General features: G+C 39.4%; 2 protein-coding genes across 7 annotated transcripts in view; one reads left to right on the forward strand and one right to left on the reverse strand.

Annotated features, from left to right (window-relative positions):
* PLA2G4A (phospholipase A2 group IVA) overlaps window positions 1-10500 on the forward strand; it is a 140555-nt gene extending 130055 nt beyond the window's left edge. For both annotated transcript variants that reach the window (XM_007523792.3, XM_060197867.1), the window contains 2 exons: window positions 189-346; window positions 9878-10500. In XM_007523792.3, coding sequence (XP_007523854.1) covers window positions 189-346; window positions 9878-10009 — 290 coding nt within the window. In that variant the 3' untranslated portion in view covers window positions 10010-10500. The remainder of the gene's footprint in view (window positions 1-188; window positions 347-9877) is intronic.
* Window positions 10501-11587: 1087 nt separating this feature from the next.
* Window positions 11588-26544, reverse strand: part of KIFAP3 (kinesin associated protein 3) — a 127048-nt gene continuing 112091 nt past the window's right edge. For all 5 annotated transcript variants that reach the window (XM_060197862.1, XM_060197866.1, XM_007523791.3 and 2 more), the window contains one exon: window positions 11588-12100. In XM_060197862.1, coding sequence (XP_060053845.1) covers window positions 11992-12100 — 109 coding nt within the window. In that variant the 3' untranslated portion in view covers window positions 11588-11991. The remainder of the gene's footprint in view (window positions 12101-26544) is intronic.

Here is a 26544-nt window from a genome sequence, read left to right on the forward strand (position 1 = left end):
TGAGAAGTGCCCATTTAGGACACATGATATGATCAACATGGGGCCCCAACATGTATATGACAGATCACATGACTACTGTGGAGTTCCCAGTATGGTGTTTGTGGTTATTTGTATGTTATATTCTCTGAATTTTAGAGATATTTTGTACTTTTCAAAATAACACCACTTGAGACTCTTCCAATATTTAGGTGTTCCAAGAGAAACAAAGGAAGAGAAAGAACTGGCAGATTTTGATATTTTTGATGACCCAGAATCACCATTTTCAACTTTTAACTTTCAATATCCAAATCAAGCATTCAAACGGCTTCATGATCTGATGCACTTTAACACCCTGAACAATATTGATGTAAGTATTTCCTGATCCCTGGGGATGCCAAATACTTCCACATTACTCAATGGAGCAACACCTCTTTTAATTAAAAATAGAAGTGAGTTTTATGAGTGACATCACCCAAACTGGAATATTTTGCTTTTCACGTTTTAGCTCCAGGAGCACCCTATAAAACACACAGATAATAAGTTATGCCTGCACATAGGCAGAGCCCATATTTTAGACTGACTACTGTCTGACTGAAGAACTTGTTTGTACTCAGTTTCTTCACCAGAGTACCATATATATTTGTAAAAAAAAAAAAAAAAAAAAAGTGAACAAAATAAACTATAAGAGTAGGAGGTTGAGTGTTACCAGAGTGCACTGGTTGGAGAAAACAGTATCATGAATTTTAACAGGGATATTCATGTTTTACTTACCTTTACTTTTGTGAATCAGGAACTATCACCAAAAATAGTAGCTTCTTGCCCTTGAAATATCAGGTCCCCATTGCTCTAGAGACAAGTTATTTCTCTCAAATAGTGTATTTTTTTTTATAATGTTAAGGGAACACACACTTTGTGGGTGCTCTGTTAAGATACATTAAAATGGTTCGTGATTTTAGTGCCTCTAATTTGCTTGTTTGGCTTAAGATTTGTAATTAGTGATCAACTGGATGCATAAGACAGTTATATAGTGCTTAGTAACTGAAATCTTTTCATTTGTATGATACAAAATGTTCCCCAGTAAGCTTACTTCCTACAGCTTGAAAAAAAATTTTTTTTGCTACCCTTTATTTTTGAATAATCACAGTTGACCTCCATTTTGAAAATCACCCAGGAAGTTCATATCTGGTCCAGCAGGAAGCAGTTTTTGTTCTCTGTCACAATAAATACTACATACTTAGGAAACCAGCTCCAGGGAATTGAGTGGAAACAGTTTACTAGCAGAACAGTGGGTGAAGTTTAGAGAGAAAGAAGGAACAGTGAAGTCGAAAATGTACTCCCAGTTAAGTGGGTAGTTCCTTTTGGAGGAAAATGCAAAGAAATTTGAAAATAGTTGATTTTATTCCTGTCCCCACCTCCATTGCTAGTAACTGGTCAAGTTGTATTGACAGGTTTTGTTTTGCTTTGTTTTTAATTGACTGAAACAGTTCAGGTGAGGGTCAACAGGTGTTTTCAAGTCATGGGGCTGATTTAGCTGGTCCTGGCTGCAAGTTAGTGCCTGTTGTTAAAATTTGGAGGCTCCAGCTGGCCAGGCTAGCTTCACGGGCGGGTAACAGAGACGACCAGAGACATACGGCTGGGCAGGGAAGCTGTATTTCTTTATTTAAGATCAACGATTCATAAACTAAACCAAACTAATCACCAAACAGAACTCTGCTGCCTCTTTCCCCCATGGCAGCGCCAAGCGCTCTCTCTAACTCTCCAACTCTGGAACTCTCTCGGGGTTCCTAGGGGCGGGGCCCAGCGGGCCCGCGAAACTAGCAGGACTGATCCAATTTTCTTGGCAGGGGAGAGCTAGAACAACCCAATGTAAAGCATACAACAAGTGCCAATCAGCGTTTTTTTTTTTTTTTTTTCTGTGCAAACATAGGCCATTCCAAACACCTGGAGTGTAAGTCGCCTTTCATATCTTTTTAAAAATTTTTTATTTATAAAAAGGAAACACTGACAAAAAACATGGGATCAGGGGGGTACAACTCCACACAATTCCCACCACTAGAACTCCGTATCCCATCCTATCCCCTCCCCTGATAGCTTTCCTATTCTTTATCCCTCTGGGAGCATGGATTTAGGATCACTGTGGGGTACAGAAGGTGGAAGGTGTGGCTTCTGTCTGGCTTCTGTAATTTCTTCCCCGCTGAACATGGGTGTTGACAGGTCGGTCCATAACACTTGCAAGGAAGCACCGAACACTAAGGTCCCTTTACCAACAGTCTTTTCTTTGGGAGGTCTATGGGTGTGCTTGCCAGCTGTAGGAGTGCAGCCTGCTAGGTGTGGGCTGATAGGCAGAGCCTGTTTGCCAGAGAGACAAGCATTTCTGTTTGCCAGAAATACTAGCCAGTATTTCACATACCAGTGTTTCTATCAGCTAGGTTTGGAGAGACTATCAAAATGGTCTGTGCCAGAAACTATAAGCACATTGATACTCCAGTTTCTCATGTCCTGTATTGTTGTCTGTCATAAATATAAAGATTAAAGCCTTGGGGTTCTGGGGTTCAGCACAAGCCCCCTTGCTCTCTAGAATAAAGTCCCAGCCATAGAGATCTCTTCTCAGTTGCTGCTTGTTGTTACTGTGTGGGGTTTCTTTCCTGAGGAGGCATCTCTCTGTCCCCTCTCCACCAGGATGCTGTCCTTTTGTCACTTGGTCTGTAAGTTCTGGCTATAAGATTTAGGTCTGTTTCTGTGCAGGTTAGCCCTGCACAGAAATAAATACAGGGGCCCCCAACTTGGCTTCCCTCTGCGGCCTTGTGAATATTGTCCTTTGGGGAATGCTCAGTGTTTTCACTCCACTTACAAGATCTGACTAATCATTGAACTGGTTTCATTGTCCCCAGAAGTTGAATTTTGTCCTACTTAAACACCTTAATGAGTATGTTCTAGGTATTCCTTAATTTTACAGATTTATTGCTCCCCTTCCAATAGATAAGGAATAAAATGACTACTGCCAAGAGATAGCTCAGTGGTAGAGGATAGGGCCTGCATATCCAAGGCCCCGTATTTGATCCCTGGCACTATGTATGTCAGAGTGATGCTTTAGTTTTAATACTCTTTCTCTCTCATATATATATATATATGTATATTATTTCCTAATGACATAGCTAATAAGGTCCTTGCTTCTGGCTTTACTCAGGAAGTCAAGCATTGTCTGAAAATTTCACAATAATTTAGACCAGAGTGTTTTCTTAAATTCTTTTGTACTTGCTATCATTTCTCTAAAAAATATTGTAGCAGCTTCTTTGTGCTCATTATTAATTGTCTACTCTGGAAGATCAATATTTGCTTTGGGTAACTTGCAATCTGTTTTTTTTCTTTCTTTTTTTTTTTTTTTTTTTTTCCCTCCAGGATTATTGCTGGGGCTCGGTGCCTGCACCACGAATCCACTGCTCCTGGAGACCATTTTTTCCCCTTTTGTTGCCCTTGTTGTTTTATCATTGTTGTGGTTATTATTGTTGTTGCTGCCATTGGATAGGACAGAGGGAAATGGAGAGAGGAGGGGAAACAGAGAGCGGGAGAGAAAGACACCTGCGGACCTGCTTCACCGCCTGTGAAGCGACTACCATGCAGGTGGGGAGCCGTGGGCTCGAACCGGGATTCTTATGCTGGTCCTTGCGCTTGGTGCCCCATGCGCTTAACCCTCTGCACTACCGCCTGACTTCCACTTGCAATCTTCTATCTCTCGATTTGGTATATGTTCTCCATGTTTTTTTCTCTGCCTTTATTGTTCAAAATTTAAAGGATTTTGATTGACAATTAGGAAACTGTTGAACAGTGCAAAAGAACGCAGGTTAGATTTTGGGAAGGGGGTGGAGGACCCCACCGATGTATCGTGGAACCCCTGCCTCCCCAGATTCCTGCCCCACTAGGGAAAGAGAGAGGCAGGCTTGGAGTATGGATCGACCTGCCAATGTCCATGTTCAGTGGGGAAGCAATTACAGAAGCCAGACCTTCCACCTTCTGTACCCCATAATGATCCTGGGTCCATACTCCCAGAGGGATAAAGAATAGGGAAGCTATCAAGGGCGGGGGTTGGATATGGAACTCTGGGGGTGGGCAATGTGTGGAAATGTACCCCTCTTATCCCTATGGTCTTGTCAGTGTTTCCACTTTATAAATAAAAAATAAAAAGATTTTGGGAAGGATAGTGAGATTGAAGGAGGCAGCAGCATGAGAGCTATTGTTAGGATCATAAGCATAAGTCTTGATGAATTTTAAGGAGGAGTGAAAGAGGAAGTTGCATATAAACATTAAGATTACTCCTAATCTATTAAAGTAAGGAAGATTCCAATGTGACGTTTAACTTTGTTGGATAAATCTAGTTGTAGGATGGCTGATGTCAGAGAATTTGTATTTAGCAACAGACATAGCATTGAGCTAAGCCTCTTCTGTTTGCATCACATAATTATGAATCACAGTGACCTGGAAAATCCGATTGTGGTGTCATGGTCTTGATGTGCCACCTAGTGGTTCAACTTGTACATTCCAACTGTTGCCCCTCCCCCACCCCCCTTTTTTTTTTTTTTTTTTGCCTCCAGGGTTATCGCTGGGGTTCTGTGCCTGCACTAGGAACCCACTGTTCCTGTGACCATTTTTTCTGTCTTTATTGCCTAGGACGGAGAGAAATTGAGAGGGGCGGGGAAGTCTTGCTTCACCTTCCCTACTGGTGGCAAGCCAGGGGCTCAAACCGGGATTCTTGCGTGGGTCCTTTACTGCTTCATACTATATGCGCTACCGCCCGGTCCCATTTCCCCCCGTTTTTTTTTTTTTTTATGAGGTATTTTTTGTTTTGTTTTGTCTTTATGAGTTACAGGATTGTAAGATTACTAGATCCACACTGCACTCACCACCAAAGCTCTGTATCCCCACCCTCACAAAGATAACCACCACTGTTTTCACAAAGTCTTAGAACATTTGTTTCCTTCTGTTTCTTATTTATTGCTTTTTGCAAGTTCATGTGGTTCAGTTTTCTAGATTCCATACATGAGTGAAACCATTTAGTAATTGTCTTTTCATTATTATTTTTTATTTTCCCTTTTGTTGTCCTTGTTTTTCTTTTTTTAAAATTTTGTAAATATATATTTATTTAGGGAGTCGGGCTGTAGCGCAGCGGGTTAAGCGCAGGTGGTGCTAAGCACAAGGACCCGCATAAGGATCCTGGTTCAAGCCCTGGCTCCCCACCTGCAGGGGTGTCGCTTCACAAGCGGTGAAGCAGGTCTGCAGGTGTCTATCTTTCTCTCCCTCTCTCTGTCTTCCCCCTCCCCTCTCCATTTCTCTCTGTCCTATCCAACAACAATGACAACAATAATAACTACAACAATAAAAAGAACAAGGGCAAAAAAAGGGAATAAATAAATAAATATGAACAAGGGCAACAAAAGGGAATAAATAAATATATATATTGGAATAAATATATATTTATATATATTTATATATATTTATATAATATATCAGCGTTCTTGGATAGGACGTAGAGAAATGGAGAGAGGAGGGGGAGAGAAAGACACTTGCAGACCTGCTTTACCACCCGTAAAGCGACCCCCTGCTGGTGGGGAGCCAGGGCTCGAACCAGGATCCTTATGCCAGTCCTTGCACTTTGCGACACCTGCACTTAACCCGCTGCACTACTGCCCGACTCCACCTTGTTGTTTTTCTTATTGTTGTTGCTATTGATGTTGTCGTTGTTGGATAGGACAGAGAGAAATGGAGAGAGGAGGGGAAGACAGAGAGGGGGAGAGAAAGACACCTGCAGACCTGCTTCACCGCCTGTGAAGCGACTCCCCTGCAGATGGGGAGCCAGGGGCTCAAACCAGGATCATTACACCCGTCTTTGCGCTTTGCGCCACCTGCACTTAACCCGCTGCGCTACCACCGGACTCCCTAGTAATTGTCTACGTTCATCTATTTATTTTATTCACTAAACATAATTACCTCAGTTCTATCCATTTTGTCACAAAGCATACAATACCATCCTTTTTTTTTTTTTTTACCACAGAGTAGTATTCCACGCAGTATATATTTCACAGCTGTGTTATCTGGTCACTTGTCAATGAACATTTAGGATGCTTCCACTCTTTGATGACTGTAAATAATGCAGCTATGAACACGGGGGGGGGGTGCATATATCCCTTCAAATTAGTGTTTGCATGCCCTTTGGATCAATGCCTAAGAGTGGGGTTGCTAGATCCTACGAATTCCATCTTTACTTGTTTAAGGACTCTCCATCCATAGTCTTCTAATAGGGCTGCTACATTCCACCAACAGTGCAGCAGAGTCCTTTATTTCTCCACAACCTTGTCAACACCTTTCATCTCCTGATCTGTTGATGTAGGCCATTCTCACAGGTATGAGATGGAATTTTGGTGGAGTTTTAACTTTTATTTTTCTAATGATAAGTGAATTGGATCATTTCTTCCTATGCCTATGGGCCATGAGTATCTTCTTTGGAGAACTATTTAGTTCTTTGCTCCACTTATTATTGGGTTGTTATTTTTCTTTTGTTGAGCTGTATGAGCTCTTTGTAGATATTTGATGTCAGTTGCTTGTCAGATGTGTGGTGTGTAAATATCTTCTACCCTTTACTAGATTTATTCTTGTTTATTCTTAGGTAATATGCTTTTAATGTGTAGACTCTTTATTTTGATGTAATATCATTTATTTGTTTTCATTTCACATGCCCATGGGGTTGAGTCTCCAAATACATTTTTGATGTCAAGATCCTCTCACTGACATTTCTTCTATATATTTTAGAATTTCTGGTCTAACATCCAGGTCTTTGATCCATTTTGGTTTGATTTTGGTATATGGTGTTACGTGGTAGTCTAGTTTCACTTTTTTTTTTTAATTTTTATTTATAAAAAGGAAACACTGACAAAAACCACAGGGTAAGAGGGGTACAACTCCACACAATTTCCACCACCAGAACTCTGTATCCCATCCCCTCCCTTGATAGCTTCACTATTTTTTTTTTATCCCTCTGGGAGTATGGACCCAGGGCATATATCCCCTTCCTTGATAGCTTCACTATTTTTTTTTTTTTATCCCTCTGGGAGTATGGACCCAGGGCCATTATGGGGTGCAGAAGGTGGAAGGTCTGGCTTCTGTAATTGCTTCCCCATTGAACATGGGCATTGGCAGGTCAATCCGTACTCCCAGCCTGTCTCTTTCCCTAGTGGAGGCGGGGCTCTGGGGAAGTGGGGCTCCAGGACACATTAGTGGGGTCTTCTGCCCAGGGAAGTCAGGTTGGCATCACATTAGCATCTGGAACCTGATGGCTGAAAAAAGAGTTTACATATAAAGCCAAACAAATTAACTAATCATGAACCTAAAGGCTGAAATATTGCAGATGAAGATTTAGGGGGGGTCTCCATTTTGTAGATAGCTAGTAGGCCTATTTTCGTTATATTCCAAAGGGCCCATGACTATACTAGATTTTTTTTTTTCTGAGCCTGACATCTGATATGCAGGTGGATCCAAGTTATTGTCTGTATTTGGCTGTCCAGATTTCCTAGTACCATTTGTACCATTTGTACATGAATCCTTTTAGTACCTAAGTCATATATTAGGTAATTGTCTATATGTGGACTCTTGATTCTGCTCCATTGATCGAAGTGTCCATTTTTATTCCAATAGCTAATTACTGTTGGTTTGTAGTATAAACTCCCCTAAGCTGGGGAGCATGATAGCTCCATCACCCCCTTTTTTTTCATAAGTGCTTTGTTCATTCGTGTAGCTCCATCCCCCCCTTTTTCTCATAAGTGCTTTGTTCATTCGTGTATGTGTTTTTAGGTGAAATCTTTGGGGTTCTCAAGATACACTGTCATCAACAAATAGTGATAGCTTGATTTCTTCATTTCTAGTATGTATACCTGTATATCTTTATATTTATATATGTATATCTCTTGTCTGATTGTAGTGGCAAGGGCCTTGAGGACTATGTTGAATAATAGTGGTGATAGTGGACATCCTTGTCTCTTTCTCAATTTTAGGGGGGAAGCTTTCAGCTTTTCCCCACCGAGAATGATTTTAGCTGTGAATTTGTGATACATGGCTTTTATTAAATTGAGGAATTATCCTTCTAATCAGAATTTTTAATTTTTATTTAATTATCTTTATTTATTGGATAGAGACAGCCTGAAACTGAGAGGGAAGGGGGAGATAGAGAGGTAGAGAGAGATACTGGTAGCCCTGCTTCACCACTCAGGAAGCTTTCCCCCTGCAGGTGGAGACCGGAGGCTCGAACCTGGGTCCTTGCACACTGTAACATGTGCACTCAACCAGGTGCGCCACCACCCAGCCCCCTAATCAGTTTCTGAAGGATCTTTATCACACATGGATGTTGGATCTTGTCAAATGCCTTTTGACTTATGAAGATTGAACCATCTGTTTCCCACAGATAAATCCCACTTTATCTTGCTAAATTATTCTGTTATTAGATTCAATTTGTCAAAATTTTGTTGAGGACTTTGCACCAATGCTCATCAGGGATATAGGTCTGTAATTTTTTTTCTTCTTTTTTGTAGTCTTAACCTGCTTTGGAGATCAGTGATGGATGTTAGTCTCATAAAGTGTGTTTGGAAATGATTCCCTCCAGTTTTTTTGGAAGAGTTTGAGGAGAATTAGTGTTCTCTGAAAGGCTTATACAATTTGTTAGTAAAGCCATCTGGACTTGCGCTTTTAATCTTGAGGAAATCTTTGATTGCTGATTCAATTTCTGTAGAAGTGATTAACCTGCTCTAGTTAATACTTCCTCTGGGATTAAGCTTGGCAGGTGGTGCGACTCTAGGAATGCATCCATCTCATCTAGTTTGTCCAATTTATTTGCATATAGGTATTAATAATATTCATGTATGATTTTTTTTTTTTTTTTGCCTCCAGGGTTTTCACTGGGGCTCAGTGCCAGTACTACAAATGCACTGGTTCCAGTGGACAGTTTTCCTTTTTTTTCCTTCTTCTATTATACTTGATAAGGCAGAGAGAAATTGAGAGGGATGGGGAAGAGAGGTTAAGTAAATACCTGTAGACCTGCTTCGTTGCTTGTAAAGCACCCGCTCATGCAAGTGGGGAGTGGGGGCTTGAACCCGGGTTCGTGCACATGGTAATACGTGTGCTTAACTAGGTGTGCCAATGCCTGCCCCCACCCCACACGTATAATTCTTAGTATCTCATCTTTGGTTGTAATTTCATCTCTCTCAGGCTTGATTGATTTTTACCATAGCTTGCTTTCTTTTTGTGAGTCTAGCCAGTGGTTTATTTTGCTTATCCTTTTGAACAACTAGCTTTAGTTTCATTAACCTTTTAGATAATCTGTTTTCTGTTTCATTAATTTCTGCTATTTCCTTGGTCTTGTCAACTTTTGTGTCATTTTGTTGCTCCTTCTCTAGTTGGTTTGGTTACGATATCAGCTAGTTTATTTGAGATCTTTGCTCTTTGTTAATGTGGGCCTGTATCACTATAAACATCCCTCTTAGGACAGCTTTTGCTGCATCGCACAAGGTCTGGTAGTTGGTATCTTCATTTTCATTGGTCTCCAAGTAATTTTTAAGTTTCCTTTTGACTTGTTCAGTGACTTAGATGTGGTTCAGAAGCACACTGTATAGTCTTTTTGTGTGTGTATGTGGCTCATTTCTAACTCTGGTTTTATTATTTCTTTCTGACCCCTCAGTCCTACTTGTCCACTCACTGGAAAGAACATACATTCAAGATTAATAGTTCTGTTCCTCTCATCACCTTCCCGATGGTGGGGGGGGGGGGGTTTGTAAAAAATGGGCTAGGTCTTTTTCTTAGTCAAGCTGATTTTAAATGAGTTCACAGCAGCCCTAACTGAGCACCTTTGGCCTCTCTGCAGGTGATTCAGAATGCCATTGTGGAAAGCATTGAGTACAGAAGACAGAACCCGTCTCGGTGCTCAGTTTCGCTCAGTAGTGTGGAGGCAAGAAGATTCTTCAACAAGGAGTTTCTAAGCAAACCCACAGTATAGTCGGGGCACTGGAAATAAGCTGAAGTCTGGGGTGCAGTCTGTCAACTAGGCCATCATGCATGTATGACATGTCAGGTGTGACAACAGCACAGCAACTGTCACTGCACAGGACAATTTACAAGAGGCTGAGACTGGAGGCTGCAGAAGTTTGTCTGCATAGGAATAACACAAGTTTGTTAAGCTGACAGAGGATGTTTATGTAAAAATACTTATCTGCATTTTCTGTCTGTATGTATTTCCTAATGCAAATGTAGGGGTATATGCTGTGTTTTGAGGCATTCTTTAACTATTTGATATATCCTCTTTTTTTAAAAAAAAAAAAAGTGGTTTATTTTTAGAATATGGGACAACTCAATCTCAGTGATTAAGACTTTGTATTGTGTATGAATGTTAGTCACTAACTGGTTTTATTCTTGGTATGAGATAACACTATTTTTTATTTATATATACAATTATACATATATGGAATAAATATACCTTTGTGAAAATAAGTATGAAATAACAGAAATTTAATTATTTTAATAATACGTTGGTACTGCACTCCTGCTATGAAAGATGTGTAAGAGCACAGGAAAATTCTTAGCCTGCAGGACTCTTCAGGGCTAAAAGAGTAAACCAGCATCAGATGGTTTAGCAAAGAAAACAACCAATTTAATAATGTGCACAGGGGAACTATAATTATAAAGATCCCAATTTTAGCCAGGGAGAAAATGGGGCATTGATTCTGAGTTAAAAGGCTGATGGCACCAAGGAAATGAGGGGGAGACTTTGTTTTTACTCTCAAGAGTAAAGATAAGATACTTACTTAGCACAGTAAAGACCTTATCTTCTGAGTAAAGATTCTCAATGGAATCTTGTTTAAAAGCTCAAGACTAACCTTGTTTCACATATACCAGTTGATACCCAGACTTGCTATTTCATGAATTCAACTTGCTGATGAGACTATTTATGGTAGGTCCATGTTCCACTGCTAATTAAAAACCCTTAGTTAATAACTTTTGAGCTGTGGTCTTTCAAGTACATGGCATGGAATTAAGAAGGTAATATTCTTTGTATAAAAACTTTTATTCAGTGCTAAGGCCTTGTGCATGTGTGACTTCACCACACCCTGGTTGATCTTTCTATTCTTTTATTTTGGATAGAGACAGAGGTGGCGGGTGGTGGGGAGGGAGGGGAGCAATGAAATACCCCATGGCATTGTTCTGCCCCATGCAGAGCTTTCCTCAGTGCCATGGTATTCTCATGTAGTGCCAGAGTCAGAACCTGGGGCTCTGCACATGGTAGAGTACATTCCCCTACTGGGTGAGCTATCTCCAGCCCTTTCTATGTAAATTTGAAAGGTAGTGTATATCACACATAATACTCAAAGAGTTCACTGGGGATTGGGCGATAGCACAGCTGGTTAAGCGCATGTGGCACAAAGCACAGGGACTGGATCCCAGTTCAAGTCCCCGGCTCCCCCTCCTGCAGGGGACTCGCTTCACAGGTGGTGAAGCAGGAAAAAAAAAAAACTCACAGGCAACCCTATAATCATGCCACTCTTAATGAAACATTAAACAGAAACACATGACTGGCTAATCCATTTGTACTTTATGCTTCTTTTAATAGAAATTAAATTAGTCACTTAGTGTACATAATGTAGCATTTGTTTTCCAATCACTGCCTTTCAGCATTCACTTTTTTTTTCCTAATGGGGAATGTTATTTAGCATCTAGATGTGCTTTGATGAATGCGCAATGCCAATCATCAACCTAACTTAACACAGGACAGAAAAGGGAGGAGTTAATCTACAGATAACAACATAGAAAAAGAAACAGTAGCACAATGGGTTAAACACAGGTGGTGCAAAGCGCAAGGACCAGCCTAAGAAAAAGAAACACAACCACCGTAGTATCAACATGCATTGTTAGATCACAGGACTAAGCTAACAATCCACAGGCTGCTGTAAAGGTCTGAGTACTCGGAGAAAGCTGGGGGTGATTCTATCTTGAGCCAAAGCCATAGTAGTAGGGTTCATCAGGGCGGAAGCCGTAGGCTGTAGCAGGGCGTCCGAGGATGCCCACCGGCTGGCCAAAGCCGTCCATTCCAAGGCTAAACAGAGAAAAAAGAAAGGAAGTTAATTTTCTCGTGCATTCACAATGCAAGATAGGTAAGAGGACTGGAATCTTACACCTTTGAGATGTTCTCCCTAGCGACAAAAATTACGTATGTTATCATTTTTCTTCTTCAAGTTAACAATCAACAAAATGTTATTAACTTGGAACAATGCCTGTTACAAATGTCAGAAGCCTCTGTAGTCAGATGCGTTACAAAGAGGAGGACATACCAGAAAAGTTTTAAAGACTTACATTCATAATGGTTTTTATCCCAGAATACTGAAACAGTTTACATGCTAGCAATTATCAGTAATGCACTAAGGTATGATAAAATTAAAACTAGTGAGTTTTGCTATGTGTAATAAGATTTTTGCTTCATATGAAGACTCAGCACAATTCACTATTAGTAAAGCAATGCAATTTTGAATGTTTGCAATAACATCTCAGGGCCAAATCATGCTGTAGCTGATGCCTAAGAGAATTAAGATAAGGGATCTTACAAAGTTATCCAGATTTGCAAATTCTTCTGATGCCTAAAAATTACTAAATGGAAGAGTTAATTATAAATTTTGGTTTTGCTTACTTACAGAAACAGCTTTCAGAATTATAAAGAATGGGCACAATTTGACTTATTACCATTAAAAATTCCTTCATCTTCTAATTATTTGGAAGAAATTTTGTTCTCCAAAGCATGTTCTAATGACAAGAGAACTATCCAACACTTAGCAAAAATGACAAGAGGTTTTTTGTTTTGTTTTTTTTTTGCCAGGCAAATGTGGCAGCTTTAACATGCTCATGCATGGCTCATGCAGTGAATGCTGGTGAGCTTATTTCCAACTAAAGAAAATGATTTGTAATGCAAAAATGTAAGTTTTATATTTAAATGACATAAGGTCATTTGAGGTTACACGAGATGGGAGGATACTTTTCTCTTTACTGGCAACATCTAAACATGACTTAAACATATTCACAGAGAGAGGCACTACCTTCCTTTCACAATGCAACATAAGATTAAGTTGTAACATTAGACATTAACTATGAAATGTTAAGATTTTAAATAGAAAGTAAGTTAGGATAGGATGAAAGCCTGAACATAGAGAATCAAGATACACACAGGGTCTATTATTCATGTAAGTCTTTCTTCCAGAGGAAGAGAATTTCTGATAATATATTTTAGGTTAGCACTGGTAATGAGTCTCTAGATAAACTTCTTGGGTTACTTCTCTATCAAAATCTCTGTCCATAATTTCTGATAGCTGAACATTTTGTCTGAATTTTAGAATCATGGCCTCACTACCTTGGTCCCACAAGAAGAAAGAATATATTTTATGTTGAAGGACTTTACCACAATGGAGGCAGCTTTAGAGATGTTTCAGAAGTTAATGGAGTTGTGAACTAAAATGCATGTGTATCCGTTCAAAATTAGAGGAATTGTTAAGCTGTTGAAATGTTTTTTTGTTTGTTTGTTTTGCCTCAAGCACTAAGACTAAAAAAAAATGGATACATATCAAAACAATTCTCCGGGGACCAGGTGGGGGCATACCTGGTTAAGCACACATATCACAGTGTGCAAGGACCCAGGTTCAAATCCCTAGTACCCACTTGCAGGGGGAAAGCTTCATGAGTGGTGAAGCAGTACTGTAAGTGTCTGTCTCTATCTCCCCCTTCCCTCTCAATTTGTTTCTATCCAATAATAAAAAATAAAATAAAAAAAACAACTCTCCCTTATGTAAAGGTGATTATATACATTTCAATACCTTCCTTCCTTCCTTCCTTTTTTTTTTCTTTTTGACTTACTTCAGCCAGTCCTTGCAATTTTCATTCTCTTCTGAGCACTTGAATATGTTCAGCTCAGTATCAAAGGCACTATGTAAGGGGCCGAGTGGTGGTGCACCTGGTTGAGTGCACATGCTACAACAAAGACACTATGTGCCCTCACCAAAGACCGTGAGACCAAGAGCTACTACGCTGCAGTGTGCTGCCCATGTTCATGCCCTGCCTAGCTTTCTGCTTCAGCTGAGTTTATCAGGTGACGTCAGAATTCATACTAACACTGCACTCACTGTTGTCTCTATGTTTATATATGCTTTTGCTTTTTTTTTTTTTTCTACTTTTGTGAGTGGGCCTATGCATGTGTGGTTTCAGATTCCTGGGTATTTTCATTCAGAGACACACAGAGCAGAGAGAAGGAAAGATACCATAGCACTGGAGCTCCCTATGAAGCCATGGCAATACCTATATGGTATGTAGGCTCTAAGCTGGCAAGGTACATACACATCCTACCTGGTGAGATATCTTCTGGCCCCATTAAATACTATCTTTTCACTTACATGGAAAGAAAAGGATATCCCTTTAGAATAGTATATATTGCTACTCCCACTTCTTTTCAAGGCTAGCTATACACCTTTTTTCCTCAATATGTAGATCTATTTTTGAGCTTTAAATCAGAGGAATGCCAAATGAAACATCTCTTCTTGGAAATATATAATTCTAAAGTGAATAATTATTTTTCTGTTAAAGCACAACTAGGAAAGCAATACTAAAAAAAAAAAAAAACCCACTAATTAAGTTTGATGTCTGGAGAACAATGGTCTGAATAGAAAGGAAAATGACAGTTATCCATAAGTAAAACAAATGTATGCTTAAACCGAACAAAAATAAGGCCACACCTAGATTTTTAAAGAAACATTTAAATATCCAGTTAGCATTCGACAAGCAGGAGACAACATTTTTCGTATACTTATAAGGCTTTGAGCACAACTTTCACAACATTCATTAGAGTTCTAAACTGGGGATGAATTGGGAGGGGAAAGGATATCCAGACATGACAAGTGAGGCTTCACATGCAGCGCAAAGGCAATGGCAGCCTGTGAGGACTCCAGGCACAAGACTCTCACTAGACAGAGGTCTGTGCCTGAGCTGACATTCCTGTGCAAAAGGAAGAAAGCCACCTACCTCTGGCTGTCAGGTTTAATTAGTGCATATTTGTAAAGCACTTAGTAATCCTTGGATGAAAAGTGCTGCACAAGTGAAAAGTATTGTCATTATTTTATTAACTGGACAAAAAGCAGAGCAATCCTTTCCTCCTTGAAATTCCCAAAACATCAAAATGAATACAGAGCAGATAAGGAATATATTAATGGATGCTAGAGAGAAAAAGGAAGGGAAAAAGAAAGGAAGAAAGGAAGGGAGAGGGGGAGGGAGGGAGGGAGGAAGGAAGGAAGGAAGGAGAGACAAAGAGAAAAGAGGGAAAAATTCAAGTCAGATGATTTTTTTTATAAACTCTAATAATCTGTGATTTGAAAACTTCTTTACCAAAATATTTTTAACTGCAGTTGCATTTAGCATTATATAGGCTTCAGGTGAGCATGACTGAAAATCAGCATGTGCTCCCATTTGTCCTGAGTTCTGTCCTTCCCTCCAACTACCCTTCCCTTCTGGGTATCAACAATTGGCTTTACAGTGCAAATTTTTTTTTTTTTTAGCTCAACTGTTTCTTTCCTCTACATACCATATGAGTGAAATCAGATAGTGTTCCTTTCTCCATCTGGCTTATTTCAGTAAACATAATACCCCCTAGATCTATCCATGTTGTTGCAAATGGCCAGACTCAATCTTCCTTTATAGCTGAATAGTATTCCACTGTGCGTGTGGATCACATCTGCACTCCTCTCGTAGGCTGACGGTCATACAGGTTGCTTTCTGTTCTTGGATTTTGTCAACAGTGATGCTTAAGTATAGGGGCACAAAACTCTCTTCAAATTAGTGTGTTTGTGTTGGGAGGGGGTCTGTTTTGTTTGTTTGTTTTTTAGTAAATGCCCCAGGTGTTGGACAACTGGGTTCTATGGAATTTCTTTTTGTTTTAGGATCATCACCATGTTATTTTCCAGAATGGCTTATGCCATATACCAATTTATATTCCCACCTACAATATGTAAAGATTTCCTTCTCTCCCCATTTTCTCTAGCACTTATTTTTCTTTGGAAGTGACAGCCAATCTCACAGGTATGAGGTGAAAGCTCACTGCTGTTCTGATTTACCAGTTCCCTAAAAAGAAAGCATGAACATCTTTGCAGAGGCTTATTTGCCATCTGTATGTTTTCTAAGAAATGCATACTCAGGTCTTCTGCCTCTTTAAGATTCAAGTTGATTTTTAAAATTTATTTATTTATTTATTTTCCCTTTTGTTGTCTTTGTTGTTATAGTTATTGTTGTCGTTGTTAGATAGGACAGAGAAACGGAAAGAGGAGGGGAGACAGAGGGGGAGAGAAAGACAGACACCTGCAGACCTGCTTCACCGCCTGTGAAGCGATTCCCCTGCAGGTGGGGAGCTGGGGGCTCAAACCAAGATCCTTAAGACGGCCCTTACGCTTCGTGCCATGTGCGCTTATCAAGTTGATTTTTATGGATCATGTCTATATTTTGGATATTAGTTCCTTGCTAGGTATAATCTGTAAATATCTTCTTCCATTTAATGCATATGTCACTTGCTGGCACTTTGTTTTGTTTTTACTTTATTTATTTGTTTATTTATTTACTATCCCTTTACTAGAATGTAAAGCCACAAAAGCTATGTAATTCATTGCCTTACTGGCAACATCTAGCACTGCATCTGCTACTGTATGGAGTGGGCATTCAAAAATATTTGATTACATGCACAGATAAAACTTAGAGAACTAGGACTTCATAGGTGAAGAAAAAATAAATCTGGGCTCTTTTTCCCAGAGGACATGGATGGGTCTGCCAGTGTAACCTACACCAATCTCCACTGCATGCAACAGAGGTCAAATAAAAAGCATATCTTGGGGTCCTATTATGATTCCATCCTGAACTTTCTGAGCAGACAACCTTACCAAGGTGTCCCAGGACCTCACCTCTCCAGACCTCTACCCCACTAGGGTAAGGACCAACCTGCCAATGTCCATGTCCAAACGGAGAAGCAATTACAGAAGCGAGAGCTCCCACCTTCTGCACCCCATAAAGAACATTGGTCCATATTCCCGGATGGGGGAAGTGTTAGTGGAAGATGAGCAGAGAGCTCTGAACTATGACTCCAACCTGACTTCCTTGGGCAGACGACCTCACCAATGTGTCCTGGAGCTTCACCTCTCCAGAACCCTACCCTACTAGGGAAATATAAAAACAGGTTGCGGGTATGGATCCACCTGCTAATGTCCATGTCTGGTGGAAAAGCAATTACAGAAGCCAGAACTCTCATCTTCTGCACCCTGAGAAGAGTTCTGGTCCATACTCCCAGAGGGGTAAGTAATAGGGGAAGTAAACCAGAGGGCTCTGCACCCCCATTCCACCAGGACCCAAAACATTTGTCACCAGGAATAATCTTGTTTTTTTTTTTAAGCCCTTTTTAAAATTTTTATTAGTGATTTAATAATGATTAACAAGAGTGTGGGATAAGAGGGGTACAATTCCATGCCATTCTCACCACCAGAGTTCCGTATCCCATGCCCTCCATGGAAGTGTCCCTAAGTCTTTATGCCTCTGGGAGTAGGGACCAAGGATCTTTGTGGGAGGTCTGACAGATCCCTCTCTCCACCATCACTGGTCACCTCCACCAGGAACAACATCATAAACCCTCTTGTGGGCCTCCACAGGACCTTGCCATCAATGTAGAGCAACAGTAGAAACTGCCCCACTCTCCAAAGGGAGGCAGGGTCAACATACTCTGCTATTCCACAGATTTACACCCATTTTTCCCAGTACCATTTGTTGAAAAACAAATCTCCATTTCATAGTTTGGACTTCTTATCAAAAGTTAGATGTATATAGGTGTGGGAGGATCTTTGTTTCTGTCCCTTCATTTCTAATCTGTATTTTTATACAGAGATGAGTGTTAGGCAGATACACTTGATTTTTTTCCCCTTTGTTTTTTCTTTCTTTCTCTCTCTCTCTCTCTCTACTGGGGGATTCAATGGTTTGCAGTCAGCAGTAAAATACAATAGTTTGTACATGCATAACATTTCTACATAACAATACAACCCCCACTGGGTCCTCCTCTGTGATCATGTTCCAGGACCTGAGCCCTCCCCCATGACCACAGTCTTTTACTTTGATGCAGTACACCAGGAATCTTGTTATTTATTTATTTTTAGATTTTATTTATTTATTATTGGATAGATATGGAGAGAAATTGAGAGGGGAGGAGGAGATAAAGAAGGAGAGAGACAGAGAGACACCTGCAGTCCTGCTTCACCACTCATGAAACTTTGCCCCCTGCAGTTGGGGACCAGGGACTTGAACTGGACTCCTTGTGCACTGTAATGTGTGTGCTTAACCAGGTGCACTACCGCCTGGCCCCAGGAATCTTGTTTTTATACCATCACTGAAAGGGAAACAAATCTGGAAAAAAACAAAGGAGGCCAGGCACTGTTTCTCTTATCAGAGAAAGAAAAGGTATAGGTGTGATGTGGAAGGGAAGAGAAGGCAGGACCACAGAAAGAAAGGAAGAAAGGAAGAGGCAAATATAGTTAGATATATAAATAGATTTAGATATAACTGTAGATCATTATAGAAATAATAGTCAATCCATATCTGTGACTGTGGGAGAACCACTGCAGTTTCCAATGGAGGGGATGGGAACACAATAGTCTGTAGTGAGTCAGTATCAAGTTCATAATGAAATAGTGTCTACTTAGACTTAGATACTCTCCTCACCTACTTCCTATTATACTTCTCTGACTCACTCCAAAGCTAACCTCATCAAAGCAAGGACTGCAAAAGCTGAATAAGGGCAAGAGACTGGCATACTTTCATGATGACTCTTTAGTTACTATCAGGCCATTCCATCAGCTGGGGCCCTAACTGGGGAGTCCTGAGATTCCCAAACAGACATGATGGGCCCAGACCTCAAATAAATTCCTCTCTCCATTGCTACCGGTCATCTCTATCAGGAACAACACAATAGACCCCTTTGTGGGCCCCCATCGGACCTTGCCCTCAACTTGGATCAACAATGGTAGAGAATGTTCCATCCTCCGAAGGGAGGATAGACAACATACTCTACGCTATACCTGAGTAAGATGGGTCAATATTGGGGGAGCATGGAATGTTCCTACTTATGACCACAGAATGTGAGTTCATATCTACAGGGATGCAGAGGTCACATAGTCTCCTAAGTTGAATATGGGCCCCAGATCACATAAAATTGATGGGGTTTACAGTCAACAATATTTATATCCCTTTCTCATATTAGGGAACTACTCTCTTCCCTCATCCAGCTTTCTGGTCCTTTTTCCAGCCATAACATCTTCTCCCCAGACAATAACTGGGATCCACTGGCATATCAGATTTCAGGCTCAGGGAAAAAAAGAAATTAACCAAGTTTTGCCCCTTCAATACGAGACTATACTTCTTCAAGCAACTGAGGCACTGGCAATCCTCTACATGTAGTGGAAAGGATTAAATAAGATGATGCTACCTCCCCAGAGCCCCACACCACTAGGGAAAGAGAGAGATAGGCTGGGAGTATGGATCGACCTGTCAATGCTCATGTTCAGTGGGAGAGCAATTACAGAAGCCAGACCTCCCACCTTCTGCACCCCATAATGTCCCTGGGTCCATACTCCCAGAGGGATAAAGAGTAGGAAACCTATGAAAGAAGGGGATTGTATATAGAGTTCTAGGGGTTGGAACTGTGTGGAATTGTACCCTTCTTATTCTATAGTCTTGTCAATACTTCTATTTTATAAATAAAAATTAAAAAAAAAAATAAGATAATGCCTAACATTTGTGTAGCCTTTATATGCTTGTAATTTAGAGCTCAACCACTAGATGGAGAACTTGTCTTATCACTGAACGTCATGTTCTCTACTATAGAGTTTTAAATGTGGTCTCCACTGTTCTCGCATATAATGTATCTTATAAATGTAAAATAATTTAGTTAGAGCTAAGTAGGAACCTTTTATTATATGCAACAAAGCTTTGTAAAATGTGAGAGGGGAACTGCACCATCCCATCCTGATAAAAGACACTGGTTGTTAATGGGCACTGAAAAAAATGTAACTATGTTTGTGTGTTAAATAACTAAAATTTACAAAATGGTCACTGAATCTGTGAGTACTACTTCTATAAAGTTATGTGCTAAATATAGATTGCTTACATGTGCTACATTTCAGCCTTGTATTGACAATGACAAATATTCAGCAACTTTGTTTTTTAAAACTTTAATTTTTGATACCAGGTCTATTGCTGGGGCTCTACCAGTGCATGATTCAATAGTGCCCAGTGGTTTTTTGGTGTTTGTTTTGTTAATATTATTTATTTAATTATTGAAGAGAGACAGAGAGAAACTGAGATAGAAGGGGGATAGAGTGGGAGGGAGACACCTGTAGCTCTACTTCATCACTCATGAAGCTTCCCCCTGCAAGTGGGGATATTCAGCAACCTTTAAATGAGCCTTACCAACATATATCAAATTTGTCATTTCCACATCTAATCATTTATCTGCAAGACTATCAATTTTCCTTTTATTATGATAAAGCTAAATAGCTAAAACCCTTCAAGATTCATACTTTCAGTGAAGTGAAATTAAAGTAAACTCCCAAATTAAGGGCAAATGATATTAATAGTGGGAGATATTTAAATATTTAGAAGTGAGTCTAAATATTTAAAGTACTCATTTGAAATGTAAGACTAGTTTTTAAAGAAAAAGATGTGGAGCAGGGGAGATAGCATAATGGTTATGAAAAAAACTCTCATGTCTGAGGCACTAGAGGTCCCAGGTTTAATCCCTTGCACCACCATAAACTAGAGCTAAACTATGCTCTAGTAAAAACAAAAACAAAAAAAAAAAATCTGTCAGTTGGGGTTGGTGGTCTCTTTCACTATTCTCTCTCTGCCCCTCTATTAAAAATACCAAAACTACTTGTACAAAACCCAAAATAAATAGATTACTAGTGACTTTATTTATCTATTTATTTATTTATTGCCTCCAGGGTTATCACTGGGGCTCGGTGCCTGCACCACAAATCCACTGCTCCTGGAGGCTAATTTTTTCCCCTTTTGTTGCCCTTGTTGTTTTATCGTTTTGGTGATTATTATTATTCTTGTGATTGATGTCGCTGTTGTTGGATAGGACAGAGAGAAATGGAGATGGGGAAGTTAGACAGGGGGAGAGAAAGATAGACACCTGCAGACCTGCTTCACCACTTGTGAAGCGACTCCCCTGCAGGTGGGGAGCTGGGGGCTCGAACCGGGACCCTTAGGCAGATCCTTGCACTTCACACTATGTGCACTTAACTCACTGCGCTACCGCCCGAACCCCTTTATTTTATTTTTTAATAATACATCAATACCCATTAATACTTCTACAGTCCTGAATCCATTTCAGTGAGTTTCTTGACTTGGGTCTCCTTTAGAAAAATAGTATAACTCTAACCCCCTTCATGTGACTACTTTTTGCGGTGATTTTCCTTTGAGCATACTTGGCAGGAGACACATCTTAGTTACTTCTCTGTGCTGATGAATTAAAATCACCTAGTCCTCTTTTCAACTGATGAAAAAGGTAGCCCTTTGAAGTTCCAGACTTTCAAGTACAGGATCCAGTCGCATTCTCCTCTGCCATCAGTTTTCTTAAGGCTGGTTCTTTTGTTACATTACATTTGTAGCATTTGGGGTGTTTCCTTAAGAATTTCTGTGAATGTGGCCAGAAACAGTAAGTTTTTCTTACACTTGGCCGCATTTTCTATGTATCTATATAAGAGGAGCCCTTTTTAAAAAATATTTATTCCCTTTTGTTGCCCTTGTTGTTTTACTATTGTAGTTTTTATTGATGTCGTTGTTGTTGGATAGAACACAGAGAAATGGAGAGAGGAGGGGAAGACAGAGGGGGAGAGATAGATAGACACCTGCAGACTTGTTTCATGGCTTATGAAGGGACTCCCCTGCAGGTGGGGAGGCAAGGCTCAAACCGGGATCCTTACGCCCTTAAGCTTCGTGCCATGTGTGCTTAACCCGCTGCGCTACTGCCTGATTCCCCAGAGGAGCCCTTTTAATACAGCTCAGTTGACTGTCTTGTTTTAAGTATCTTCCATTTTATTCTTACTATCTGCACTATACATTCAGGATTTATTTATTTATTTATTGTACTTTAAAAATAGTTGACAAGACAGTGGGAGATAAGATTCCATACAATTCCCAAGATCAGAGTTCTGTATCCCATCTCCTCCATTGGAAGCTTCCCTATTTTTATCTCAGGAAAGGATTTTATAAACTTTGCATTCCAAAGACTCAAAAGTTGGCTTTCTGGAAGAGAACAATGCCTTAAAAAGAAACAACCTGAACCATTAAAGCATAGTTTTTTTGTGTGTTTTCCCTTATTTGTAGCAATTAACAGAAAATGTACTCTAACAGATAGATAACCTAATGGAAAATATCAGATGTGATTATCATGCTGAAGTATTTACCCAAACCTCTAATGAATGGTCTGACACTTTTTGTAGCAATTTGTTAATGAAAGCCTGCCATATAGTCATCTTTAACTTATATTTCTTCAAATTAAGTACAAGGACTTCTTAAAGTCAGCAGTTCTGTAATATCAAGCAACGCCTCATTTCACACAACCAAATGTTAGGAGAACTCACTGAGTTGCTTAAGTAACCCCTAGGTAAATAAACGGACTCATTAGCATCTCCTTTGAATAACTATGTTACTGGTTTAACATTTATATAGCCTGTCATAATACCTTGGTTTTTTAAGTTATAAAAAAAAAATGACCGCTGTCCACTTAAAGTCGAGACTATAAGAGGGCAGTGTTTTCACAGTGATAGTGTAATTTGGTTCTGAGTGAGTTAAAGACGGAATAGCACAGCTAATTACTATGTAATGCTAACCTTAGTTGCTGGTTCATTTTGAGACTCTTTAAAATATGAACTGTGTATTTTACCCCTACGCACTCTCTTAATGATTTGTTTTTTTAGACTGAAATCACTTCCAGCCATCAGTTATACTCTTGGTCTCTACATATGCACTTCTCCAAGCACAAATATTTCTTTTTCCTATTGGTCTGCCAGCCCTGTCAGAGCAAATTTCACTTTAAACTAAATGCTATGATACTTAAAACCTCTTGGATTACTCAGGCTGCTAGTGTGATCTATGACCTTCCAAGAATGACAGCTGAACTTTCCAATTTGCTTATTCTGCTTGGGGAACTAGAAAGCATATGCCAAAGAGGAAAATGCTTCTGATGTTGAACAGAGAGGAGAGTTCTTGTTGGAGGAGGGTGCAGAAGACTATTAAGTTCTGAAAAGTACTAATAAGAAATGAAAAGAAACTAAACATGCTAAAAAGTCTAAGACCTCAAGTATAACTCAAATGTTGCTGCCAGTACTGAAAACTTTTTAGTTCCGTTATGAATAATGACCTTTAGTTACTGTGATTTAAGCACCAGACAGCATCTTAAAAAGTGGTAACACACTTAAGTGAACAAATTTGAGAGGAGAATTATCATGAGTACTCTGAAAAAGGACATTTATCAACTCTCCATTTTTCTTTATAAAACAGAATTCTTCCACAAGTATATCCAAAGAGACAATACAGTTATCTGACATGCATGCTAACCCTGATAGTCTCTTGTAAATAAAGAATTAATAGTAAGCTTCTATTAAAACCCAGGTCTCCAACATCCTTAGATAAATAGGGGCATTTTGAAATAGGCCTAAGACTTTTCACATCTTTTTACTGATTTACATAAGAAATAAAGGTTTGTTGTTAAGAAATCTCAAAAATATCAAACATAGCAAGTTTTTAATTTGTTGTGAAATCTAATGAATATATTTCTTTTTTAAAAAATATTTTATTTATTAATGAGAAAGGAGGAGAGAGAGAAAGAACCAGATATCACTCTGGTATGTGTGCTGCCAGGGATTGAACTCAGAACCTCATGCTTGAGAGTCCAATGCTTTATCCACTGCGCCACCTCCTGGACCACACTAATTAATATATTTCTAAAATTGAAGATGCAGTATAGGTAATAAAAACTGTACTTAAAGCTACTTTTTTTTTTTCTTTTTTTCCAGATCACTTCATTCGGGGGTTAATGATTTACAGCACAGTTGCTGGCACAGGTACAAGTTCTCATCTCCCCTTCATATGTATCTGCAAAAAACTCTCACCCGAACTTGGATCTTTTCCCACTATCATGCACCAAAAGTTACATGTCTTTAAATAACAGTATGACAGTGTAAAAATTCCGTTCTAAATAAGAATATGATTTCAAATCTAAAATGGAAAGGCATTCCCACGTGCTATTATGACATTTTAAAACATCTATGTTGAGCAGTGTCATATTAATACTTCCAAACTCTAGTGATTTCAGTAAATCAATACACATCAGATGGGGGGTGGGGGGAGGCAGGTGAGCACAGGCCAGAGCACCAAAGTTCCCTTCACTGTGGTGGAGCCCAAACTTGAACTTGGGTTGAACACATGGCAAAGCAGCACATTATCCAAGTGAGCTACTTCACTGGCCTGGCAAGTTCATTTTCTACTGAGGTCTAAGGTTAACTTTAGATTGTTTAAGACAGACTAAGAAATTGAGGACATTCTGATCAAATCATATTGTAGTTTTCTGTTAAAACACGATTATTTTGTGGTCCGGGAGGTGGCGCAGTGGATAAAGCATTGGATTCTCAACCATGTGGTCCCGAGTTCCATCCCCGGCAGCACATGTACCAGAGTGATGTTTGGTTCTTTCTCTCCTGCTATCTCTCTCATGAATGAATGAATGAATGACCAGGATATTCCTATATCCTCTTTGTGGAATGGGGCTAGATGACTGTATGCCCTCTGAGTATACACTACATTGGTCCTAATAAAGTCAGTGTGGACTGATGTAAAAGTATATAAGAAGTCTAACAGTTATTCTGGGTTTATACACTATCATATTTTAAAAAGTTGCATAAAGAAAATATACTTAAAAAAAATCACTGGTGTACATGGAGACTTTCCTCCCTTAAAGAATGGCCACAGTATTTGTTAAACTGAGCAAAACTAACTTTAAGTATGAACTTAGCAACTCCTGAATTTTATTTAAGTTAGTGAGGGGTGAAATGACCTCCAAACCATAATATCTGGAGATGATTTCTGTCTCTACTGATTTAACTTGTCTCAGTTTATATCTATAACTTTCTCTGTCATGATTTCTCTTTTTTGTAGCATGACAGTCCTTTTTAATAGTTATCTGCCTTGAGATTATTATAGCTCCAGGTCTCACAAGAATAGCACAAAGACTCTGGTAGTATGGATCTGATGCTACTATAGTGACTAAAAAAGTGACAGAGGCTTCCCTAATGGGACTTAATATTCTGGCCCTTGCCACAGGGTATAGACAGCTAAGAGATACTCTATCATACTTGGCATGCTTCTTACACATGCTTTTGGTTTGCCTTTGCAGGACTCTTACATATTCATAGAGATTTATGCTTAAGCATAGGTAACTCATTGTTGCTGCACTAAAATGATGTCATGACCAATCATATTTTACTTCACCATAGTTAAACTGGACTGCATGTTCAGTTTAAATCAAAACCCTTAAGATTTTATGTCAGCGTTGATGCAAATGACACAACACCTTTAGGGATTAAAACTACTGGGACATCTCTTTACAGTCTTAAAAAAATAATCTTATTTCATATTCAGCAAGTGTATTTTAAAGCAGAATTTGTTCACAAAAGCCACCACGTCTCACAGAGCATCCAGGCCTCAATATTCAGGTTTATCGCCTCAATACTAGCTTCTCTACTCAGTACTAGCACGTACTGTATAAGAGTCATTCTGTGCTGTTTGCTGTCTTGGGGTTGTGTCAACCTATTAATTTTGAACATTAAGCAAAAATGGACCATCAGAAGAATTCTTCAAAAGAAATCTCAACATGAAGTTCAAACACCTCTGTAAATAAGGCCTTTTATAATTTCTTGTATCAATTTCAAAAGATGCAATTATTTTTTTGTCTACAGGGTTATCACTGGGGCTCCATGCCTGCACCACAAACCCACTGCTCCTGGAGGCCATTTTGCCCCATTTTTTTTTTGCCCTTAAAAAAAGATGTAATTTTTAAGTTACAGTTGAAATATAAAAATTTTACTTGTCTATGTTCATAAAAATTCTCCCATATTTTCAGCATTTGAGGAGGCTCTAAATTAGCCACTAGATACTGTGCTCACTAATCTGGATTCCTTTTTAAGGTAGCTTTGTCTTTTAATTTTTGACAGACCAAAATGAAGGTGCTTTATTTTTGGCTGCAAATGCCTGAAACAACAATAACAACAACAACAACAACAAATCTGAAAAAGTGGGATGTATCAACTTTAGCAAGCTAAATAAACAGGCTTAAAAAATATATGGGGTGGGGGGGATGGGCACTTGATGAGCCTGGCCCCAGTCCTACCTGCAGGGCAAAAACCTGCTCAAGCATTGAAGCAGTGT

This window comes from Erinaceus europaeus, chromosome 9 (assembly GCF_950295315.1).
Source record: "Erinaceus europaeus chromosome 9, mEriEur2.1, whole genome shotgun sequence".
Taxonomy (NCBI): Eukaryota; Metazoa; Chordata; class Mammalia; order Eulipotyphla; family Erinaceidae; genus Erinaceus; species Erinaceus europaeus.